Source organism: Megalobrama amblycephala, linkage group LG15 (genome assembly GCF_018812025.1).
Source record: "Megalobrama amblycephala isolate DHTTF-2021 linkage group LG15, ASM1881202v1, whole genome shotgun sequence".
Taxonomy (NCBI): Eukaryota; Metazoa; Chordata; class Actinopteri; order Cypriniformes; family Xenocyprididae; genus Megalobrama; species Megalobrama amblycephala.
The window spans coordinates 12,615,183-12,636,808 of record NC_063058.1 but is presented as its reverse complement, the minus strand read 5'-3'; the positions used below and the strand labels follow the sequence as shown (position 1 = coordinate 12,636,808).

The 21,626-nt window shown below is 36.8% G+C and overlaps 2 protein-coding genes across 2 annotated transcripts; both read right to left on the bottom strand.

Annotated features, from left to right (window-relative positions):
* Nucleotides 1–87: 87 nt before the first annotated feature.
* tsg101a (tumor susceptibility 101a) lies at nt 88–13,111 on the bottom strand. Its single transcript, XM_048157662.1, has 10 exons — nt 12,748–13,111; nt 10,279–10,366; nt 10,134–10,199; nt 9,890–10,053; nt 9,603–9,729; nt 7,758–7,815; nt 7,488–7,582; nt 4,160–4,362; nt 1,688–1,927; nt 88–1,550 (listed from the first exon to the last, which is right to left on the bottom strand). Exons 1-10 carry the CDS (start codon nt 12,787–12,789, stop codon nt 1,461–1,463), a joined length of 1,173 nt encoding a protein of 390 aa, XP_048013619.1. The 5' UTR covers nt 12,790–13,111; the 3' UTR covers nt 88–1,460.
* A 158-nt stretch (nt 13,112–13,269) lies between these two features.
* On the bottom strand, nt 13,270–17,155 carry zgc:123278 (uncharacterized protein LOC641569 homolog). The gene is made up of 6 exons (XM_048157664.1): nt 17,028–17,155; nt 16,699–16,786; nt 15,549–15,614; nt 15,287–15,450; nt 15,082–15,172; nt 13,270–13,780 (listed from the first exon to the last, which is right to left on the bottom strand). The coding sequence occupies exons 1-6, from the start codon at nt 17,070–17,072 to the stop codon at nt 13,677–13,679; spliced, it is 558 nt and encodes a 185-aa protein (XP_048013621.1). The 5' UTR covers nt 17,073–17,155; the 3' UTR covers nt 13,270–13,676.
* Between the last annotated feature and the right edge of the window lie 4,471 nt (nt 17,156–21,626).

Here is a 21,626-nt window from a genome sequence, read left to right as displayed (position 1 = left end):
CAAGGTCAAAATACAGTGTAGTACATTGGCACCTGTCAACCATTTATTACGCACACTGATATGAAAACATGAAACAATTGCTGACTATTCACAAATCTATCATGATTAAAGATCATGTTCTTTTATTTGATCTTCTCAACATATAATCTACAGCCTGGAACAAATAAGAACAAATATTAGGGGGAAAAATCTCTCAGAAACAGCAACTCAAGTTTTAAAAATCTAATTCACATCCCAAAAGTGCATTAAAACAATTGACTGCAAAGCAACAGGTAAGATCTCCACAAAAAAAATAAAGTCTAAAGAATTAATTTTAAACACATTTGGAAGAATAATCAGTCTGAAAATTGAAAGTACAGTACAACAGTTTATAGCTTTTCAGTTTTCAAATGTAACATTATTAGTAACAAACCATATTAAATGATTTACAGTTATAACATCATAACAAATCTGGAACACCAAATAGTTCCCAACTGTGATGAGATAAATAATAAACTCGGCAAAATAAATGTAATAAAATTGAAATATTGAACCATAAGTCATAACTTATGTAACTTCTCCATAAGGTGAATCCCATAAAAACTCAAGAAATTTCATATTTTACCCCAAAATAAAAAAAAAAGGAATAAATTATATTTTGCATAAAGTAAATGAAGTCTATTTTTAGATAGATATCCTGCATTGTGATATTAAACAAATTTTTTCCTCTCAAATTCTCACTGTCGAGAGAGAAAAAAAATATTGATAATGATAAAACACAAATTAAACATCTTGTTTGTGTTACTGAATTTAAATGATGCTGATTTTAATTAATTTAATTTAATTTTATTACTGTATTACAGCAATCACAATAAGACACTTTTCCTCATTACGGCAACAGGAATTTTAGAGCGTAAATGTACTTAAAAAAAAACGTAACAGTCCTAAAAATAGGTTTCATCTTTTTATGCAAAATGTATACATTCTTTTTTAATTATTGGGGTGCATTTTCCTGTGATTCACATAAGTATGGAATATGACAATATTTTGTAACAGTGCCTGAATGAAAATAGGAGTTGCTATTCACAACTGAGAGCAATCTTCTCATATATTTCCTGGGGATGTCACATAAATGTATCAGTCTGTACAGTTAATAGCAGTAGTATCTAAAGCCAAAGACCCAAACGCCTGCCAGAAGCTCAAATGAAAGAAGGAACGTAATGTCTCTGACGTCTCATTTACTTCTAATTCTCAGGACTAGTTTTTACTTTCTAGAGTTCAAATATCGTACCTGATTTGCATTTTGCTTTTTCCAAAATAAGAAAATAAAACCAGGGAGGTGTACAGTAGCTAAAATTCACACAGAAGTAAAATATCACTGGTGAACTCCCACTGACATACCACAAAGCGACCAGATCAGAGTCTGGGTCATATGATCAGAGCTGGAGTGTCGGAAGGAGAATGTATTGGTAGCGGCAGGGTCAGTAAAGGTCACTAAGTCCAGCGGTCTTCCGTGCTTTCTGCATGAGCGCTCGCAGCTGGAACTGTTTTCGGGACAGCAGGCGCACATGCTGAGGACAAAAATGGGACGAAGGGGAGGATGTCAAGCATAACATTACCAGGAAAAGTCAATACAGGACAATAAATGGCAAAACTTTTGTTCTCTGAAAAAAAAAAAAAAAAAAAAGAAATAGAGGGATGAACAAACCTTGAGAAAGACCTCCAGGTCGATGACTCCTCTACGCAGGGCTTCTCCCAAGTAAAAGATGGTGTCCTCTATAGCGTTCTCCTCCGCATACAGGTTCAGGATCTGTTTGTAGAGCGGGGCTGTGGGTATGATCACGTCATCAATGTCATTGTTTTCTGATTGGTTCTCCATCTTCTCCAGAGCTTCACTCAGTTCCTCGTCCTTCTTCTTGAGGAGCTCAATGTTTCGGTCCACCTCAGCCTGAGGGTGCACATACCACAAACACACATCTAACTAGTGTTGTCAAAAGTACTGACATTTCTATAATGCCTCTTTTCACAAGATAATGTAATAGATGTAATAGAAGTTTCTGGTGTACCCAGATTGTGTCTGTGAAGTTTCAGCTCAAAATACCCCACAGATCATTTATTATAGCTTGTCAAATTTTCTCTATTTGGGTGTGAGCTAAAACACGCAGTTTTTGTGTGTGTCCCTTTAAATGCAAATGAGCTGCTGCTGCCGGCCCCTTTCCAGAAGAGGGCGGAGCTTTAACAGCTCACGCTTCGGTTGCTCAACAACAACAAAGCTGGAGAATCTCACGCAGCCAAAATGATGATTGTCAGTAACGGTGTTCAGCCTTACATTGTTCAAACCGGAGTCGGACACTGATGGAGAGACTCAGGAAGAAGTTACAACTTTTAGAATGAAACTGGACGTTTCTGAACAGTTAGTGGATAAATTTATGTAGCTGCTGTGGAGTTGATTCAACTCATCAACTAGCATGTGCCGTCATGTTAATCTTTTGTGCAAATCCAGACCCTCGTTTGTGAAGCAGTCCGGTGTAAAATGACGGCATGGTAACAACAATCTACTACAACTCTTCTCTTCCTCTTCTCTAAAGCTTCTTTGTTGTGTGTTCCTGGAGGCAGGGTTCATGCAAATTTAGGGGGTTGTGATGTAACCAACATGAGAAGAAGCTCATAGTAGTCCCTAGCAGCCCTTCTGTAGAATTCTTTAAAAGAAAATATCTCCCTTTGCATTGAACTTTGAGCATCGTAACTTTGCAGATGTTGTTTATGCTGAAACAGCAACATTACACACTAACTAAAGTTAAAAACTTGAAATCATAATCAAGGCCCCCTTTAAAAATGTGACGATACCAGCATCGATTCTTAAAGGTGCCCTAGATTCAAAAATTGAATTTACCTCGGCATAGTTAAATAACAAGAGTTTAGTACATGGAAAAGACATACAGTGAGTCTCAAACACCATTGTTTCCTCCTCCTTATATAAATCTCATTTGTTTAAAAGACCTCTGAAGAACAGGCGAATCTCAACATAACACCGACTGTTACGTAACAGTTGGGATCATTAATATGTACGCCTCCAATATTTGCATATGCCAGCCCATGTTCAAGAATTAGACAAGGGCAGCCAGTATTAACGTCTGGATCTGTGCACAGCTGAATCATCAGACTAGGTAAGCAAGCAAGAACAACAGTGAAAAATGGCAGATGGAGCAATAATAACTGACATGATCCATGATAACATGATATTTTTAGTGATATTTGTGAATTGTCTTTCTAAATGTTTCGTTAGCATGTTGCTAATGTACTGTTAAATGTGGTTAAAGTTACCATCGTTTCTTACTGTATTCACGGAGACAAGAGCCGTCGCTATTTTCATTTTAAACACTTGCAGTCTGTATAATTCATAAACACATCTTCATTCTTTATAAATCTCTCCAACAGTGTAGCATTAGCCGTTAGCCACGGAGCACTATCAAACTCATTCAGAATCAAATGTAAACATCCAAATAAACACTATACTTACACGATTAGACATGCTGCATGACAAACACTTTGTAAAGATCCATTTTGAGGGTTATATTAGCTGTTTGAACCTTTTTTATGTTGTTTAAGGCAAGCGTGAGCTCTTGGGGCGTGGAGCACGAGATTTAAAGGGCCACACACCCATTTTGAGCTGAAACTTCACAGACACATTCAGGGGACACCTTAGACTTATATTACATCTTTTAAAAAACAGTTCTAGGGCACCATTAAACACCTGTGATTGGCCATTGTGTTCACGCACTCAACAGATATGTCAGTGATTGGCTACAATGCTTCAAAAACATGTTGTAAATAGACACCTTTGACGTTCCCGAATGTGTCTGTGTAAGCGCTCAATGAAGAGCATCAACAATGTCTGTTTACAACATCTTTTTGAGGCGTTAATCATTGTAACCAATCACAGACATATCTGTTGAGTGCGTGAACACAATGGCCAATCAGAAGTGTTTAAGAATCCGCTCAACAGCGCTCAAAATCCTAGGGGGAAATGCTGGTAATTGTTACATTTTTAAAATTTCAGGACCGAAGTCGATACTTTTGACAACACTACATCTATCATGCTTCTACAAAAACTGTGTGATCTCAATGCATCATTTGGGAAGATCAACCTTCCCTATAGAATAACTGCAAACATTCTTACCACTTCTTGGTCCAGGCGGGACACCATGTCTTCCAGCTTCTGGTGTCCTTTCTTCAGGTCTTCCTCTGTCCTCTTCAGGGCGTCCAGCTCGGCTTGCGCTCTGTCCATCTCCTCCTTCATTCTCCAGCGCAGTTTATCGCTCACAGCGGAGATTAGTGACGCTCGGATGGTATCTTCACCGATGGTACCATCACGACTTGGACCTGGAGGGAGAAGACAGAGACACAAATTTAGTGCCACAGTTCTTATAGAAATTGTTCAGAAAATTTACATTTTCTGATTCAAAATGCTTTTGAGTTAACTTTGGTAGGGCTGGACGACATACTGAATATTCATGATACATTAGAGATTTTGCTGCTGTTAACGGTAGAGCATGGCACTATCAATGCCAAAGTCATGAGTTTGATTCTTAAGGAATGCATGAACTAATAAGCATAAGGATTTGAGCGAGTTTGACAAGGGCCAAATTGTGATGGCTAGACAACTGGGTCAGAGCATCTCCAAAACTGCAGCTCTTGTGGGGTGTTCCCGGTCTGCAGTGGGTTCATTCAAAAGTGGTCCAAGAAAGGAACAGTGGAGAACTGGTGACAGGGTCATGAGTGGACGTGGAGTGCAAAGGCTGACCCGCGTGGTCCAATCCAACAGACGAGCTACTGTAGCTCAAGTTGCTCAAGAAGTTAATGCTGGTTCTGATAGAAAGGTGTCAGAATATACAGTGCATCAGTTTGTTGCGTATGGGGCTGCATAGCTGCAGACCAGTCAGGATGCCCATGCTGACCCCGTCCACTGCCGAAAGCACCAACAGTGGGCATGTGAGCATCAGAACTGGACCACTGAGCAATGGAAGAAGGTGGCCTGGTCTGATGAATCATGTTCTCTTTTACATCACATGGATGGCCGGGTGCGTGTGCGTTGCTTACCTGGGGAACACATGGCACCAGGATGCACTATGGGAAGAAGGCAAGCCGATGGAGGCAGTGTGATGCTTTGGACAATGTTCTGCTGGGAAACCTTGGGTCCTGCCATCCATGTGGATGTTACTTTGACGCGTACCACCTACCTAAGCACTGTTGCAGACCATGTACACCCTTTCATGGAAACAGTTTGAGGAGCACAACAACGAGTTTGAGGTGTTGACTTGGCCTCCAAATTCTCCAGATCTCAATCCAATCGAGCATCTGTGGGATGTGCTGAACAAACAAGTCCGATCCATGGAGGCTCCACCTCACAACTTACAGGACTTAAAGGATCTGCTGCTAACATGGATATGCAAAATAAAAAATTTTTATGTTTTAACTTTACAACATTCCACTGTGAAAACAAACATTTTTCTCCATTATTACATAAGTTGTGCCCCAGAGAATGCCTGCTGTCAGTGAGCAGCTCGGCTGAAACGTGTTCATATCATCTCAGCCATACAGAGAAACTCAGTGTGATTATAGACTCACACATTCTGCATAGCAGTGTAGTTAATGTCATGGTTCAAACCTAATGATGAAAGTTCCCTGGGACTAATATCCTCTTCCCACTCCTGCCACTCTAAATATACACTCTAGCCTCCCTGTCAAACTGGATGAACCAAATCCTTTGACCTTTACCAGTTCAGAATCTAGTTACAGGCCCAACCTTTCAGAGCGCTCCAACGAAGTCACTGTAAACTAGTCATGGAGCCAGGCAGAAGACCAGAGGTCAGGGTCAAGACAAGGCAGAGATAGATGGGTAGAGTGAATATAAAGGGCGAAGTGTGTTGTACTTTTATGAAACTGACATTAACATGGTGTCTCATGTAACTCAGGGTAGCCTGTGTCTTGTCCAATATGTCCAATATCTTATTTTAGATAAACTCCCAATACTGCAATATACTCTTGACAACTGAGTAAAAGTCTATTTAAAGAATTATATGTTATAGAAAGTGTAGTTAAAGAATGAGTATTCTGTATGTGTTATCAATTCAGATGAACTCAAATTCAGATTGAATATTGCTAATCCAGATTAATTCTTATTCTTAGAAAAAAATGCCAATTCATATGAACCCACATTAAGATTCAATGGTATTAATCCAAATTCAGAGTAAATGCTACAAATTCAAATTAATTCAGATTCAAAGTGAATACCAATTAAGTTTAGCTCCGATTCAGATTCAGTGTTGCCAATTCAGATTAACATGCATTCAGAAAATCAATGTTTAATGATTTAGATTAACACATATTCATATTGAATGCAGCCACTTTAGATTAATTAATTTAGATTCAGATTGAATGCTGATAATTTAAATACAGAGTAAAGGCTACCGATTCACATTAACACAGATTCAGATTGAATGTTGCCAATTCAAATGAATTCAGATTCAAACTGAATGCTACCACTTCAGTTTAGCTCAGATTCAGTGTTGTCGATTCAGATTAACTGAGATTGAAACAGAATGCCACTAATTCAGATGAACTCATAGTCATACTGAATGCAGCCAATTTATATTAACTCAATTTCAGAATGAATGTTGCCAGCTCAAATGAATTCAGTTCAGTTTGTCTCTGATTCATATTCAGTGTTGCCAATTCAGATTAACTTGCATTCAGACAGAATGTTCAGTGATTTAGATTAATTCATATTCATATTGAATGCAGCCATTTTAGAATAATTAATTTAGATTCAGATTGAATGATGATCATTTAAATGCAGAGTAAAGGCTACCAATTCACATTAACACCGATTCAGATTAAAAGGTGCCAATTCAAATAAATTCAGATTCAAACTGAATGCTACCACTTCAGTTTAGATCAGATTCAGTGTTGTCAATTCAGATCAGCTCAGATTCAGACAGAATGTTGTTAATTAAGATAAACTCATAGTCATACTGAATGCAGCCAGTTTAGATTCAGACTCCGATTCAGAATGAATGTTGCCAGCTCAAATTAATTCAGAATCTAGTTCAGTTTGTCTCCATTTCTGATTCAGTGTTGCCACTTCAGATTAACCCAGATTCACTTTAAATGTTGCAAATTCCGTACTGTTGATTCAGATATACTTTTTGTCTTACATAATGTTGCCACTTCAAATGAACTCGAACTGAAATTGAATGTTGCCAATTAAGTAACTCACTTATTCAGATGCAAATTCACATCAATCCAGATGCAGAGTAAATGTTGCCAATTCAGACTGAAACGGAGCTAGGAACAAGTCTGAAAAATTACATCTGAGGCCTACAAACTGAAGCTTATAAAATAGAATCCATATTGCTTATTCCAGGTTTACTGCGATTTGTGTGTTAAAATGATATATGAAGTAGTTTAACTTCAGAAATGAGCCAAAGGCAAACATAACAACTCACCCACAGTAGTGACAGGAGTCTGGGAAGTATAATGTGCAGGACCACCTGTGGCAGGATAAGCATTGCCTCCTGGGTAAGGGTAACCTGGGTAACCACTGAAGCAGACATAAATCATTACATAACCAATTAATCACACCCTCTAATTACAACACAGCCTTTTAAACCATGTGTTTTCATACCATAAGTGTTGGGAAAAATATTAATGACTTAAACAGGTTTATTAATTGTTTAGGCTGTTTCATGTGATATTTGGTCAGACTGAATCATTACCATGGGTTTGGGTTGGGCCCGTAGGGAGATACTGCTGGCATTCCTGGCATATAGGACTCTGGAAGGAGAAGCAGGACACAAAACAAATACATTAATATGCACTGCTGGTGCAGGGAGACATCTGCTGTTTATAACAGGCATTACTTTGAAAAAATAGGAATGGTTAAGTGATCATGTGAAGCTTATTTCATATATGAACAATCCGAGCTGGAAAATTAAGTCACATGAAAGTCTACAGTCTAGGTGCCCAAAATATTTGATATTGCAATCTTAAAAAATGTACATTAAGTTTTTCTCATAACAGATTCAACTATCTATGTTTTACCACCATGCATTCTATAAGGATATATCACCAGGTTAAGAAATATCTGTATCCTACTGCCAAAACCAAAAGAAAAAATTAGAAATTATAATTTGGGGAGAAAAAAGTCTATTTTTAGTACAATTAAGATTTTTTACTGTGACATTATTTCTATTCCATCATTTATATTTATAAATATATACAGTACAACAGATACTATTGTGTTGTATAGCACCATGTATACTAGTTACAGAACAAAGACTGATATTATGCAATGATCATACAATCCTTACTAATAGTGATATGAAAACACATTTTAGGCTTAATATTAAGAAATGTGCATTGTGTATAGTTCACTTTCAAATTCAAATTTCCTGATAATTTACTCACCCCCGTCATCCAAGATGTTCATGTCTTTTTTTCTTCAGTCGAAAAGTAATTAAGGTTTTTGATGAAAACATTCCAGGATTTTTCTCCATACAGTGGACTTCAATGGACCTCAAACGGTTGAAGGTCAAAATTACAGTTTACAGCGATCCCAGACGAGAAATAAGGGTCTTATCTAGAGAAACCATCGCTCAATTTCTAAAAAAAATTATTAAAATTTGTATATGTTTTAACCATAAATGCTCATCTTGAACTAGCTCTCTTCTTTTTCTCTATTAGAATTCCAGCAGTGTAGACACTGCTAAGTGTATTACTGCCCTCCACAGGTCAAAGTTTGAACTAAAGTGTCATATTCAATATGCTAGTGCAAGTATATAAAAGTTTAGTTCAAACTTTAACCTGTGGAGGGCAGTAATACACTTAGCAGTGTCTACACTGCTGGAATTCAAATAGAGAAGAAGAAGAGAGCTAGTTCAAGATGAGCATTTATTGTTAAAACTTTTTTTTTTTTTTTTTTTTTTTTTTTTTAGAAAATGAGTGATGGTTTCTCTAGATAAGACTTTTATTCCTCGTCTGGGATCATGTAGAACGCTTTGAAGCTGCACTGAAACTGTAATTTTGACCTTTTGGGCTCCATTGAAGTCCACTATATGGAGAAAAATCCTGAAGTGTTTTCCTCAAAAACGAGGAGATTTTAATTTGAAAGTGAACTAATCCTTTAAAGAAATACACTAAATAAAGTTTAATTAGAATATTTATATCAGTAAGTCTCAAGCGATGAGTCAATAAATATGTTAATGGATTTGTAGTATACTTAGTATGAAATAAAAGCATTTTAAATACATTTTGGTGGAAGTTTTTTCACTAGGAAACTAACTTAAATAAATACAAATACAAGTATATGAATATGAATATAAAAATATGAATAAATACTATAGTAAGTATGTAAGTAATAATAAAATAACACTCATGTATACTTGCAATTGTATGGTACAAATGTACTAAATAATTTATCATTACTGAGAAAATCTGCAATCTTGACCTTCATTTTCTTTATATAAATAATATAAATTCTCATTTATTAATTTTTTTTTAAACCTGTCCATATCACTTGGAAAATGTTTTGTCATGTTTTCTGAGATTCACTCTGTGCTTACGGTTCGGAGGTCCAGCTGCTTGGAAGGCCTGGTAAGGAGGTTGTGTGGTGGGTCTGGAGAAAACAGGCGGCTCCTCACCAAACACGACAATCATGACCTGGATAAGCCCGTATAGATCTGACTGAGGCTAATGGGCAAGAAGAAAATCATATATAAGTTGAGTGAGAGATTTGACATGCTCCAGGTGGCTAATCTCCATTTCATTTTTATTTCTTTGTGAAACAAAGACATGGGAGGAAAACACTGATATTAGAATTAAATCATTTGTGTGCTGGATTGAGTCGTACGTGTTTCCACTCGTGCAGGTAAGGCAGGTAGATCTTGCCATTGGCATCAATGTGTTTGCCGGTCTTGATCATCATCGCACTGGTGGGCTTCACAAAACATATAGGAGGATTGTAGGGATACGTATCCAACAGCCACAGGCACACGGGAATATTATACACATTCCCTGAAACAGGAAATCCAATATAGTTATACATGTTATAATGTTGCTTTCATCTTTACACTTTAAACACTTATCTAACCCACCTCTATAACTAACTGGTACAGTTCCTGTGAGGCTCATCAAGTCTCTGGATGATCCGTCATTAAACACTGTGAAAGAAACATCAGTTACTCATGAAAAACTCAAAGAAGAGATCTAGAAAATGAAGATAGGATGAGAGAATCTTACCGTACGCATCCATAACGGGTTTGAGGTCTTTGTACTGAGAGATGACGTTTGTTATCTCTCGGACAGTGAGATCTCTGTACTTGTATTGCTGAATATAAAAAAAATAAAAAAAATACACTAATATGAATAACCCAACAATCTGATTAACAAATTATTGTCTCTATTATAAAGCGTTATCACAATGAATTGTGTGAAAATACGTTGAATTAACATGACATTTCAAACTATTTAAATGCGCATTCAATAATATTATGCATTATATATGTAATAATGTTTGATAATGTCATTAACGAAAGTTATTATAAAATATTAATATAACTATTTTGACATTTACCTTAAAAAGGTAAAACATTATGAAACCGCCCAAATCCAATATGTCAATTATTTTAGTAAATCTTATATAAATACAAATAAATAACCTGCCTAATACAGTAGATAAACTGAACTTTAAAGTTTAAAATGGTGTCTTGGCATTTAACTGAAATACATACGTTTAAAGGTGCACTATGTAATATTTTCTGTCCACTAGAGGTCACTAGAGGCCTATTCAAAACAAAGGCGTTGCTTGATGACGCCAAGTTTGAGCGCGGAATCTTGGGACATGTGGTCTTCACCTCAACGGTCGGTGGGACAGAATTGGGATAGGACTCGGGAACAAATCATGTTCATAGAGGCGATTATTAATGTTATTGTAGTATGAAGCAGAGCAGGACGAGTGTTGTGGGAGCTGAATGAGGCCGCTGGAGCGATTGCGCAACACACGCCTCACGAGCAGCTGAACTTTTATTAGTCGGCGGCGGTGCGTCCGCTTTTCCAGTCATGAGTATGAGGTAACGCAGCTCTGTTTATCATATTAGATACATTTGAGTGTGTTGAAAATGATGTTATAACGTTACGCTGTGCGTTCACTCGGCGGCTGCTGTGAGACACTGTTACACACTGCAGTAAGATAGATCGATTTCAAAATATTAAATGCTGGATGGCTTGTGTTGATAAATGGCATGCAATTAATTTTAAAATGTATTGTATGAAGGAGAATATTCTGTATTACTGTTACTAAATATAAAGCTGCATCTGATTATGCTATGTTAGCTACTTGACAAAATAGTATTTTTCTCTGAGGCATGGTAAAGCATGGTACTCGCAAAAAAAATCAAGAAAATTAGATTTAAACAATAAGACTAAACGTGTTGAGCTATATAACAATAACTAGTTTTCTGTCTATAAATATATCAAAACAGTTGTTCCCTTGCCTATTAAAATATGTAAATATTAAAGCGTCTTTGGTGTTTCCATGGTTTCTACAAAATAAAAGCGGAAACCGAGGGTAACGCGGGTATGACGCAATTGACAGGCGACTCCTCACACGTCCCGGAGCCTTGGTTAAAATTCCAATTTTCTCACGATTTACAATAGGGCTGGGCGATAGCCGTAGTTCGCTGACAAGCTATGCAATATTGCGTTCACTATCACAGATGAATCGCCTTCGATAATGAACGCGATATTGCGTAGCTTGTCAGTGAACTACGGCTCTGTTTATTAAATGCCGCTCCATTTGAAAGCAGGTGATGGCGATTTAGCGGTAATCAGGGAACCGGCTTTACTGACAAAAACGCGCGTGACAATCGCATGCAATATATCGCCCAGCCCTAAAAACATTTGGGATATTGTAAGTACTCAAGTGAACAAAATATATAACACTGGCCTAGTGGTTTTTGGATATTTTACTGCAAAATTCTTACATATTGCACCTTTAAGTTGAAGTACTAAAATTAGCCTACTCAAACTAAAAATGAAATAAAAATAAAGATATATATATATATATATATATATATATATATATATATATATATATATATAAAACAATGACTAAAGCCACATACAAAATTCAAAAGCATATAACTATTACTATTACTAAAACGTAAACTAAAATGAAACTATAAAATTAAAAGCTGATTGAAAATAGCAAATAGCAAATATTAATACTAAAAAAACACTGATGAATACTTGCAATTGTATGGTACACATTAACGAGAATGAGCAAAAATCTGCAAAAAAATATCTTGATTCTAAATTTCATTTTCTTTATCTTTTCTTATTTTATAACCGTCTCCTTTATAATGCCTTATCGCAATGAATTGTATGAAAATATATTTAATCAAGATGACATATACTAAATGTACATTCAACAATGAACTGGTATGTGTAAACATCATTCTTACTAATATCATTAATTAAAGTTATATAATATGAAAATATTGACTTTAAAAAAACACCCAAATCCATTATGACAACTATTTTAGTACATCTTATATCGTCAAATAAAGACAAATAACCTGCCTAATACAGTCGATACGACATTATTTTACATTTTAACACAATAAATATCAAATACATATCATACTATTCCATATTACATTGAAATAACTATTCAAATGAGATATTACAGAGCAAATGCGCAATACAAACCTTCAGCATCTTTTTCAGAGCTCCTTCGTTGACAACAGCCATGATTTATTATACAAATATAAGAAAACACACTAAACTCCTGAGAAATAAAAGAATAAATGTGTGAAATTTATGAATGTGTCTCAGCTCAGGCCAAAACACTCCAACAATCCCTAAACACTCGTATTAACGCCTGCTGTGTGACACAAACACACTCTAAACACCTTAAAAACTCATTAATATAATCTGAATTATAGCTATTTAACGAGACTCCAATAAATATAAGTAAAGCTGGCTAGCGTTCATCTCGACGAAGATAAACAAGACGAAGGATACGAGCGTCAGTACAGCGAGAGAGTTTCACTTCCGGTGGGAGTGTGTCGGGTATTTCAAAATAAAAGTCTGACAAGTAGTTTCTGTTCATCATAACAAAAGACAAACATATATAATTCGTAAGTCATCATTCATAATGTATTATATTCATTAAAAATAATATAATGTGTATGCTCTATTTTATAGACTTTATTTTTTCTTTTTGCTAGGTTGGTTCACATTTTTTAAACTCCACTGCCGTTTAAACCTCCATAGACAATTCAATACTTGATTCATTTAAACTACTTTTAGATTAATGCAATGCATTTCAGTTTATTACATAAATGCATGTTCATAAAATGTGAGTGAAAATGTAGTGTATATTTATAATACCCTACTTATTATTTAGTACATATTTTGATATAATACATATAACTTAATATAGATTCAATGAGCATAAATCACTAGGAAAACATTGCATCATAAACATGTGACTTATGTATTTACATAAAATTTACATGACATTTGACATTTACATTCATACAGCTCAAATTGAACATTCATTATTATTATTTTTATACAAAAAAAATTAATTAATAATTAAATATACAAATCATATTGCAAAGACATTTAGCAAGCTAACAGACAGTTTCATTATGTTCTGAGAAAGGAAGATCATCCTCTCTGTCCAGCGTCACATGTGACAATTCCTCAAGTGAGTGTACTGTGTGAGCAGAGCTTACTGTAAATAAACAAGAATTGTCATTTTACCTAAATATCCACACAAATACACAAATGTATTTTCTATAAGAGTGCAAAATAATACAGTAGTTATTATATCACTTTCTCCTGGTTTCACAGACAAGGCTTAAGCTAGTCCTAGACTAAAATGCATGTTTGAGCTGTTTTAACTGAAAGCAACTTGTACCAAAGACTATAGAATAACAAAAAATGGACTTTGCTTGTACTGACATATCTTAAAATATGTGCCATTGTTTTGTCTCAAGATGCACACATGTAATGTTTTTTTCTATGGCATGTTTATAAAAGCTACTTAAATGTCCTAATTGAACTAATTGAGGCCTAATCCTGGTTTAGTCTAAGCCCTGTCTGTGAAACCGGGCTTTTGTCATCAAAATGCCATGTTTTTCCAACCTGATCTCATGGAAAAACATACCTGTGTGAACATTTTTGCAAAACACGTACCAATACATACATAATCACTGAAGTTTCCAAAAGAAATTAACACTACAGGCAGTAAAACAGCAAACAATTTGAATCATTTTCATACACAGTTATGATTACCAGGTCAGATTATGGATTAATAAAAACTTGTTTTCATGTCTCCTTGCACAATATTATGTTATAATCTCAAAATGCATGATTTGGACTTTATCGATTAACCAGCTCCATATGTTTCACTTTTCTGACGTAACAAGCTTGCTCGGTAGCTGGTACAGAATTGTACTTAGAATGCAGAAGCCTTGGGTACGAATCCGGTGAAACATGACTCACGATAAAAGAGCTCAAAGATAAGAGATAAAAAAAAGCTAAAACGACATGCTTACAATTTGCTTCTGTTAACACTATTGGGTAGGTTTTGGTGTAGCATTTCAAATCAGAACTGCGGTGATAAGTACAAAACCGACGTAATATAAAACATACTATATTTACGTTCATCTGTTTCGGAAAAAACTGAACACGCTTTTAGCGCCACTCAGTGGACATTTCACATTGAAACTGTCATGAAGCATACTGGCGCTATGTATTTTCGTTTTGCAAAAATGTTCCCACAGGTATGTTTTTTCTAATGAGACTGGGCTGTGTTTTTCTGTTGTTGTACAGTGTCATTGCACAATGATAATCACATCAACCTGTGAGCACTTTATCATATTTCAGATAACCTAAACTAGGTCTAAACTGTCTGCTTATTTGTTTCCCTGAAGCAATTAGAACATATAAAGAGATTCAGGAGTTAAACTGCTCTATATAGTTGTGAAAAGTTTATGGGATGATGGGAATAAACAAGGAAACTATACTCACAATCTTCTGGGTCAAGACACATACGCAGAGGAGGGACCTCACTAAACACAGTCATCATAACCTGAATCAAGCTGTGCAAGTCACACTGCTTCTGTAAATTAACCCACAAACAAACAAAGATAATTTCATAAAAAGAGATAAAATTGAAATTATTTGTTTTGTGGAAGGCCAAAACCATTGTAGCATATTCAAGCTGTGGTCTTACATGTTTCCACTCATCCAGGTAAGGCAACAGGATCTCTCCATTGCTGCTGACGTGTCTGCTAGTCACAATAACCATCTCAGGGGTGGGTTTCAGATAGCAGATGGGGGCAGTGTGTGGATAACTTTCCTTTAGCCACAAACTCACTGGAATATTGTACCGTTTCCCTAAAGCACAATGTGTAGAAGTGTTTTGCTTGCTGCATAACACTTTTCTTGACTGTAAATCAACAGTGAAGTTCACTTATCTTTATGGTCTATCTTACCTTTATAAAACATCTCAACAGTTCCAGTCAAACTGATCAAGGTCTTCGCTGTGCCATCATTAAAGACTGTGAGGAAATTACAAGATAATTAAAAAGTGAAAAAAGTTAAGGAAATTCTTAATGTACTAGTTATAAACATAAACACACACTCTTAAGTTCAATTTTAGGTTCACACTGTAAACTTGTCTTTGTTTGTATGGTAAATAACTGTAAAATGGCCATTAAAATTATTGTAATGTAACCAAATAGTACTAAACTGTGATATACATGTGATATTTCTCTGATGTTTCTGTGACATCCATTATTACAGTAAATTCAAGTTATGTCAAATTCTTTGTCTTTGAAAAAGTACAATAAAATTGTATATTAACTTTAAATATTTTTTTATTAATTATTGTTCTTGCTCTTTAAAACCAGAACATTGTTATTTGTGGATACATTTTTAAAATGTGGGTAAATATGTTGTGATGCCTAATTGTAATATCCCAGTGTCTATATATCAGCATATTTACATATTTAAGTAAGTCCTTTCGATATGATAAAGTCTGAATATGAAAAAGATTTCAAACTAAACTGAGCATGAATCACAAGGAATGCACTGAATTATAAACATGTGACCTGTAAAAAAAAAAAAAAAAAAAAAAAAAAATTGTATTTACATAAAATATAGCTATATAGGTCATATTCATGTAATATTTCTCAGGGGGGTTTTATGCCACTTAATTAGTTAATTCAAGTTAAGACAAGCTTTTTGTTGTCATTGTAAAAGGACACAAAACATATTCATTTTGCATTGTTTTAAAATACTTTGTATAACTTGTTTAAATTATTATAAAATATTTTGAAATAAATTATATGATCATTATATTATTTATATTATTATTTTTTAAAGCAACAAGAACATTAGGAGTAAAATGTATTTGAAGATCTTTTAGAGTTTCTCCTATAACATTAGCCTGTAAAACTATTTGTAAAACCAAAAGGAGGTTATATTTTTGTGCAAGTATTTTTACATATTATGTAATGTATACTAAAGTTAAACATAATATGTAAACATAGAGTTTAAAGCCTACAGAACAATACAGTTTCCAAATGCCCACAATTATTTTGTGAAATATGCTATACAAATAAACTGAATTTAATTGCTCACCAAATCTCTCCAGCACTGGCTCAAGATACTGATGATGAGACAAAACCGTAGAGATCTCTGACAGCACCTTTCTCCTGTGATCATATGTCTGAAAGCACGTCCACATACGTCATTAGTATGTAAGCACTTATCTGCTACATACACCTAAGACTTTTCATAATGTTGTGTCGTATTTGTAAGTAACACTTGAAGGGATAGTTCACCCAAAAATTAAAATCCTTAAGAAATTCATACTGGTTTGGAACAACAAATTTACATTTTTGGGTGAATTATCCCTTTAAGGAAGACAAATTGTGAGATATTTACATAAGAAATTCTCAAAGTTTTACCTTAGGTAATATCCTCCTTAGATTACGGACTGGTGTAACTGTCATGACTTCAAATTAAATACAAACTGACACAGAAGAAGTGCTGTTTACCTCCTGAAGATCTTACAGTGTTTTTTCACAACAGGAAGTTTATGAAGTTCATATGAATGCTCCCCTCATCTCAATAAACCACGTTATTGTCAGAAACAGCCAATAGCAGAGCAGATTAGGGAGATTTATGCAAACTTGGATGAACTGTTATCTACAAACTCAAAGGTCATTCAGAACAAATAAACTGCACATAAACATTCCTGTGACAACAAAAGTTTTTTAGGTGCTGCAAAAGATATCACAAGGAAGGAAACATTCATTTATGTCAATGATTGATGTACAGCCATACTGACACACTTACACTGATAAACCAACCTAGATATGTTAAGATTCTATAATGTTCAGTTCTATATACAATTATAACTTTTCTATTAACTTAACTTTTATATTTTTATATTTTTTGGTTATTGTTTCATATCTGTTACAATTAAGGTGATTAGGCATTTCCAGCATGTCTGGCTCATGTAGATGTGAACCTTTGACACCTGTTGAGTAAATTAGGCTTTAGCTGGGAAAAGTAATAACTTGACAAGTGACAAAAGATCATAGTACATTAGTTTCTGTCAGCAGAGTGTGAGAGTGTTAGCACAGAAGAAGACAGCACAAAGGTAACTTCCACAAAGGTTTTTTACTGTCAGGTAAATGAGGGAAACCAGTGATGCAAGCAGGTAACTGAGTTACAAGAGTACTCAGGTAACTGAGTACATCAAACAATTGCAAACACTTAGCTGTGAATAACAGTCTTATTCTTTGCAGGTGCTTGTTGTTGCAACAAGATGGGCTGAAGACAGAAAATGACTGAAGACAGGATCATCAACAGGTAAGTCTCACAGGTGTAAGTAGCTCCGTACAGAACAAGAAGACTAGACAATAGTGAGTCCTTGATTAGCTGGTGCAGGTGTTGCTGCTCAGAATTCGGGTAACTGTGAATGAGCGGGTGGAGCAGAGAGGTCTGGTGCTGAGGATGCAACTGACTCGGTGACAGTAGCCCCACCCCCACGGGCAGCTCCTGATGACTGCGGTGGATGATGACGGGGACGGCCTCTTCCTCTTGGTGCTGAATGATTGGGATGGTTGGTGTGGAATTTGATCAACAATGATGGGTCCAGAATGTGTTCACAAGCAACCCACGAGGTACTCCAGGTGCCTGCCGCCGTCGTCGGGAGTCCAGAATGGTATTGACTTTGTAGATGTGCCCTTCATCTGTGACCACTGAAGGAGGAGGAGGTACACCATTAGTACCAGACCCCGGGGAAGAAGGAACCAGAGGATTAGTGAATGGTTTGAGCAGCGATACATGGAATGAAGGTGAAATGCAGTAGTGAGGTGGGAGGTTTAATGGTACGTGATTTCATTGATCTGCCTCTGGATGGTAAAATTACCGATATAATAGTGACTCAGCTTGCTACAGGGCAGTCGAATATGGATGTCCCTGGTAGAGAGCCACACCTTCTGTCCCCGATGGTATTGCTGGATGGTATTCCTGGATGTTGCAGCTCTTCTTGTGTCTGCCTGGCTCTTTTGTCTCTGAACTGTCATCTGCAGAATTATGTGAGCTGAGTTCCAGACCCTCTCACTCTCTTGGAACCAATGGTTCACAGCTGGAACATCTGAAGGCTCTCCTGACCAGGGAAACAGGGGCAGCTGGTAGCTGAGTATGCACTGAAAAGGTGTTAATCTGGTGGTGGCTTGACGCAGAGAGTTCTGGGCATACTCAGCCCAAGGAAAATAGTGGCTCTAGCTGTGTTGGCGATTGTGATAATATGACCGGAGGTGTCGCCCAATCTCCTGGATCTTCCTCTTAATCTGGCCATTGGATTGAGGGTGGTTCCCTTAAGAAAGGCTTTTGGTGACCCCGAGTATCTGGAAGAAGGCATATCACACTCTGGAAATGAATTGTGAAATATGCTATACAAATAAACTGAATTGAATTGCTGACCAAATCTCTTCAGCACTGACTCAAGATACTGATGCTGATTAAATATCTTCTGGGATTCCAAAGTGAAAAAATATATGCTGGAAGATTGTCTCAGCAGTTGCCAGGGCTGTAGGCAAACCTTTGAGTGAGATCAGTTTACAAGCGTTTGAGAAATTATCTACCACTACCAGAACACAAGTGTTGGAGTCAGAGGGTGTTAAGTTAATGAGGAAATTAATTACCATGTGTTACCAGGGTCATCGTGGAATTGGTAAGGGTACCAGTTTACCGTCAGGTATCTTCCGAGGAACCTTTGAGATGGCACAGACTGAGCATCCTCTTACATACCGGGAGATATTCTGGGCCATATTAGGCCAGCAGTAGTGACTGTTAATGAGCGAGAGGGTCTGCTGTCCATGAGGGATAGGCGGAGAGCAGTTGGTACATAAATCCTCTCCAGGACCTCTTGGCTGGCTCTGAGAATGTGGCTTCAACGATCTGGTCATTAAGGGACCATGAATGGGACTGACAATGATGGCTGAAGGGAGAATGGGCTCATGAGGAGATGAGTTGGGTTCTGGGTTATGTATACGGGAGAGAGCATCAGCTTTCTGGTTCTTCTGTCTGGGTCTATAGGTTACAGTGAAGTTGAAATGGGTGAAGAACAGGGCCCAGTGTGCTTGTAGGGGATTCAAACTCTTAGCATCACAAAGATATTCCAGATCTCTGTGGTCAGGGGATTACCTCAAAAGGTTGTTTTGAAGGCACATGGATGGAGGATTGGAGACACTCCTTATGTTCCCTCAGCCTCCATCATTGTGGCTGCAGAGCCTGGCATTTGGCCCCTGGAGTGGGAGTAGTAAAAGAGCTACCAGTCCCTCTCCTCCTGGGAAGGGATTGGCCTGGGCTAGACCGACTCAACTCCGGTGGCCTCGACCAGAAGAAAAGGCAGATGACCAAAACCTCGACCCAGCCCCCACAGCCTTGGCAACGGAAAGTGAGAGAGACGGTAAGTCCAGGTATTCAACAAAAATTTCCTATGAGTTATTCCAACAGGTGATGGCTGGTAGCTTTATAGTGCAAGTTTCTAGCACTACATGCACTTTATAAGACCTGACCTGATCACATTCTTGCGTGTTGCCAGTTGCCAAAGTTGAAGTTTCAGGCTTTGCAGCAAAAACTTAACTTTAGAAAACTAGTCTCTCAACGGAAAATAAAAGAAACTAAGTAAAAGAAAGAAAAGTAAGTGAGACAAGAGTAGTTAGATGGCTTGAATGAAGCTGCTTGGTTCTAACCCATTTTTATCTCCCAAATCTGATGCTTGTCCTGAGTTTTTAACTCAAAACTTTTGTCCAACCCTTTGAAGGAGTTCTGACCAATTAGACCTTGACTTTAGCTTGGGTGTGACTATTTCTACTCCCCTCACATAAAATACATGTTATCTGATTAGTTACATGGTGTCTTAACGTTCCACTCTAGCAGGGGATTAATTTGGACATGATTTCTATAATAAGAATACAATACATTTTACACAGATTTGATTCATGTCACCATTTGAGAAATGAGAAAACATTCACAGTGATACCAAGCACTCCATAATTCCCATGACCTAATAAATTGTTATTAAAAAGGACATAAACAATTAGTGTTTACAACATGACAGTCAAATGTGTGGGTTACAGTCATTATATAGAATTATGCAGTTGAACGACGTTTGATTATAAGTCTGTCTATCATCATTTTGGGATGATCTGATGCATTTTGATTTAAAAGACAGTCTCTGTGTTTTTAAGAGATTTCAGTCCTGTGTTTAAGAGCTCAGGTCAAACAGAGGTCCGTTTTTGGATCTCTGTATTGGGAGAGTCAAGGTGTGCCATCTCCAAACCAATGCGTCATTTTAAGCTTGACACCATGGTCTTGCATGAATGGTCTTAAAATGCTTAGCTAGACTGGCTAACGCCCAAACAGACAGGATATTCCATAGCTAAAGCATTGAAAATTCTCATGTTTACAGCTGGTATTAAGATGCGTTTTGGTCAGATGGATCACAAGTGGATGACGGTAAATACAGGTGTAAAAAAATTTGAGCTTGTCCACTTTCGACCACTTCCAGAGGTAGTCAAAAACGCTCATGTGGTCGAATGCGTTCGAACAGCGCAAAAGACCACGTACTCTCTGCCTACAGACCTAATGCATAAACACTCTGAGAAGCACGATAACCAGACAGGATTTCATTTTTGTCTGCTGAAGACCCAAGTTTGGTTTGACAATGAAAAACATACCAAGCACAATCTTCTTTCACAATTCCTTATTTCTAACACATACTTACAGCATTCGGCGGGTTTTGTGGCTGTCAGAGCAGAAACAAAAGCTGATGCTCTCCATGTTGTTCCGTTGCCTTTGGGTGCATTCATATGTATATTGGCCGTGCTTATTTTGTCCATTAGATCGAAAGATCTGAAAAGAAAAAAAAATTCCTCTTGTGATCCAATCTACTAATACCAGGTGGAAACAGGGCCTGAAGGATCTGGAGAAATTCTGTATGGAGGAATGGTCTCTGATCTCTTCTCAGGAGTTCTTTAACCCTCATT

Bases quoted from the DNA above. Each gene is read 5' to 3' on its own strand.
- tsg101a (XM_048157662.1), bottom strand. From the start codon at position 12,789: ATGGCTGTTGTCAACGAAGGAGCTCTGAAAAAGATGCTGAAG. The intron at 9,730-9,889 runs GTACGACTCAAT...CTTGCCCATTAG, and splicing joins ACCTGCACGAGTGGAAACAC to CCTCAGTCAGATCTATACGG. The intron at 7,583-7,757 runs GTAATGATTCAG...TGTCTGCTTCAG, and splicing joins GGGCCCAACCCAAACCCATG to TGGTTACCCAGGTTACCCTT.
- zgc:123278 (XM_048157664.1), bottom strand. From the start codon at position 17,072: ATGACAGTTACACCAGTCCGTAATCTAAGGAGGATATTACCTAAG. The intron at 15,173-15,286 runs GTAAGACCACAG...GTTAATTTACAG, and splicing joins ACCTGGATGAGTGGAAACAT to AAGCAGTGTGACTTGCACAG. The intron at 13,781-15,081 runs GTGAGTATAGTT...GTTTATTTACAG, and splicing joins GTGTCTTGACCCAGAAGATT to TAAGCTCTGCTCACACAGTA.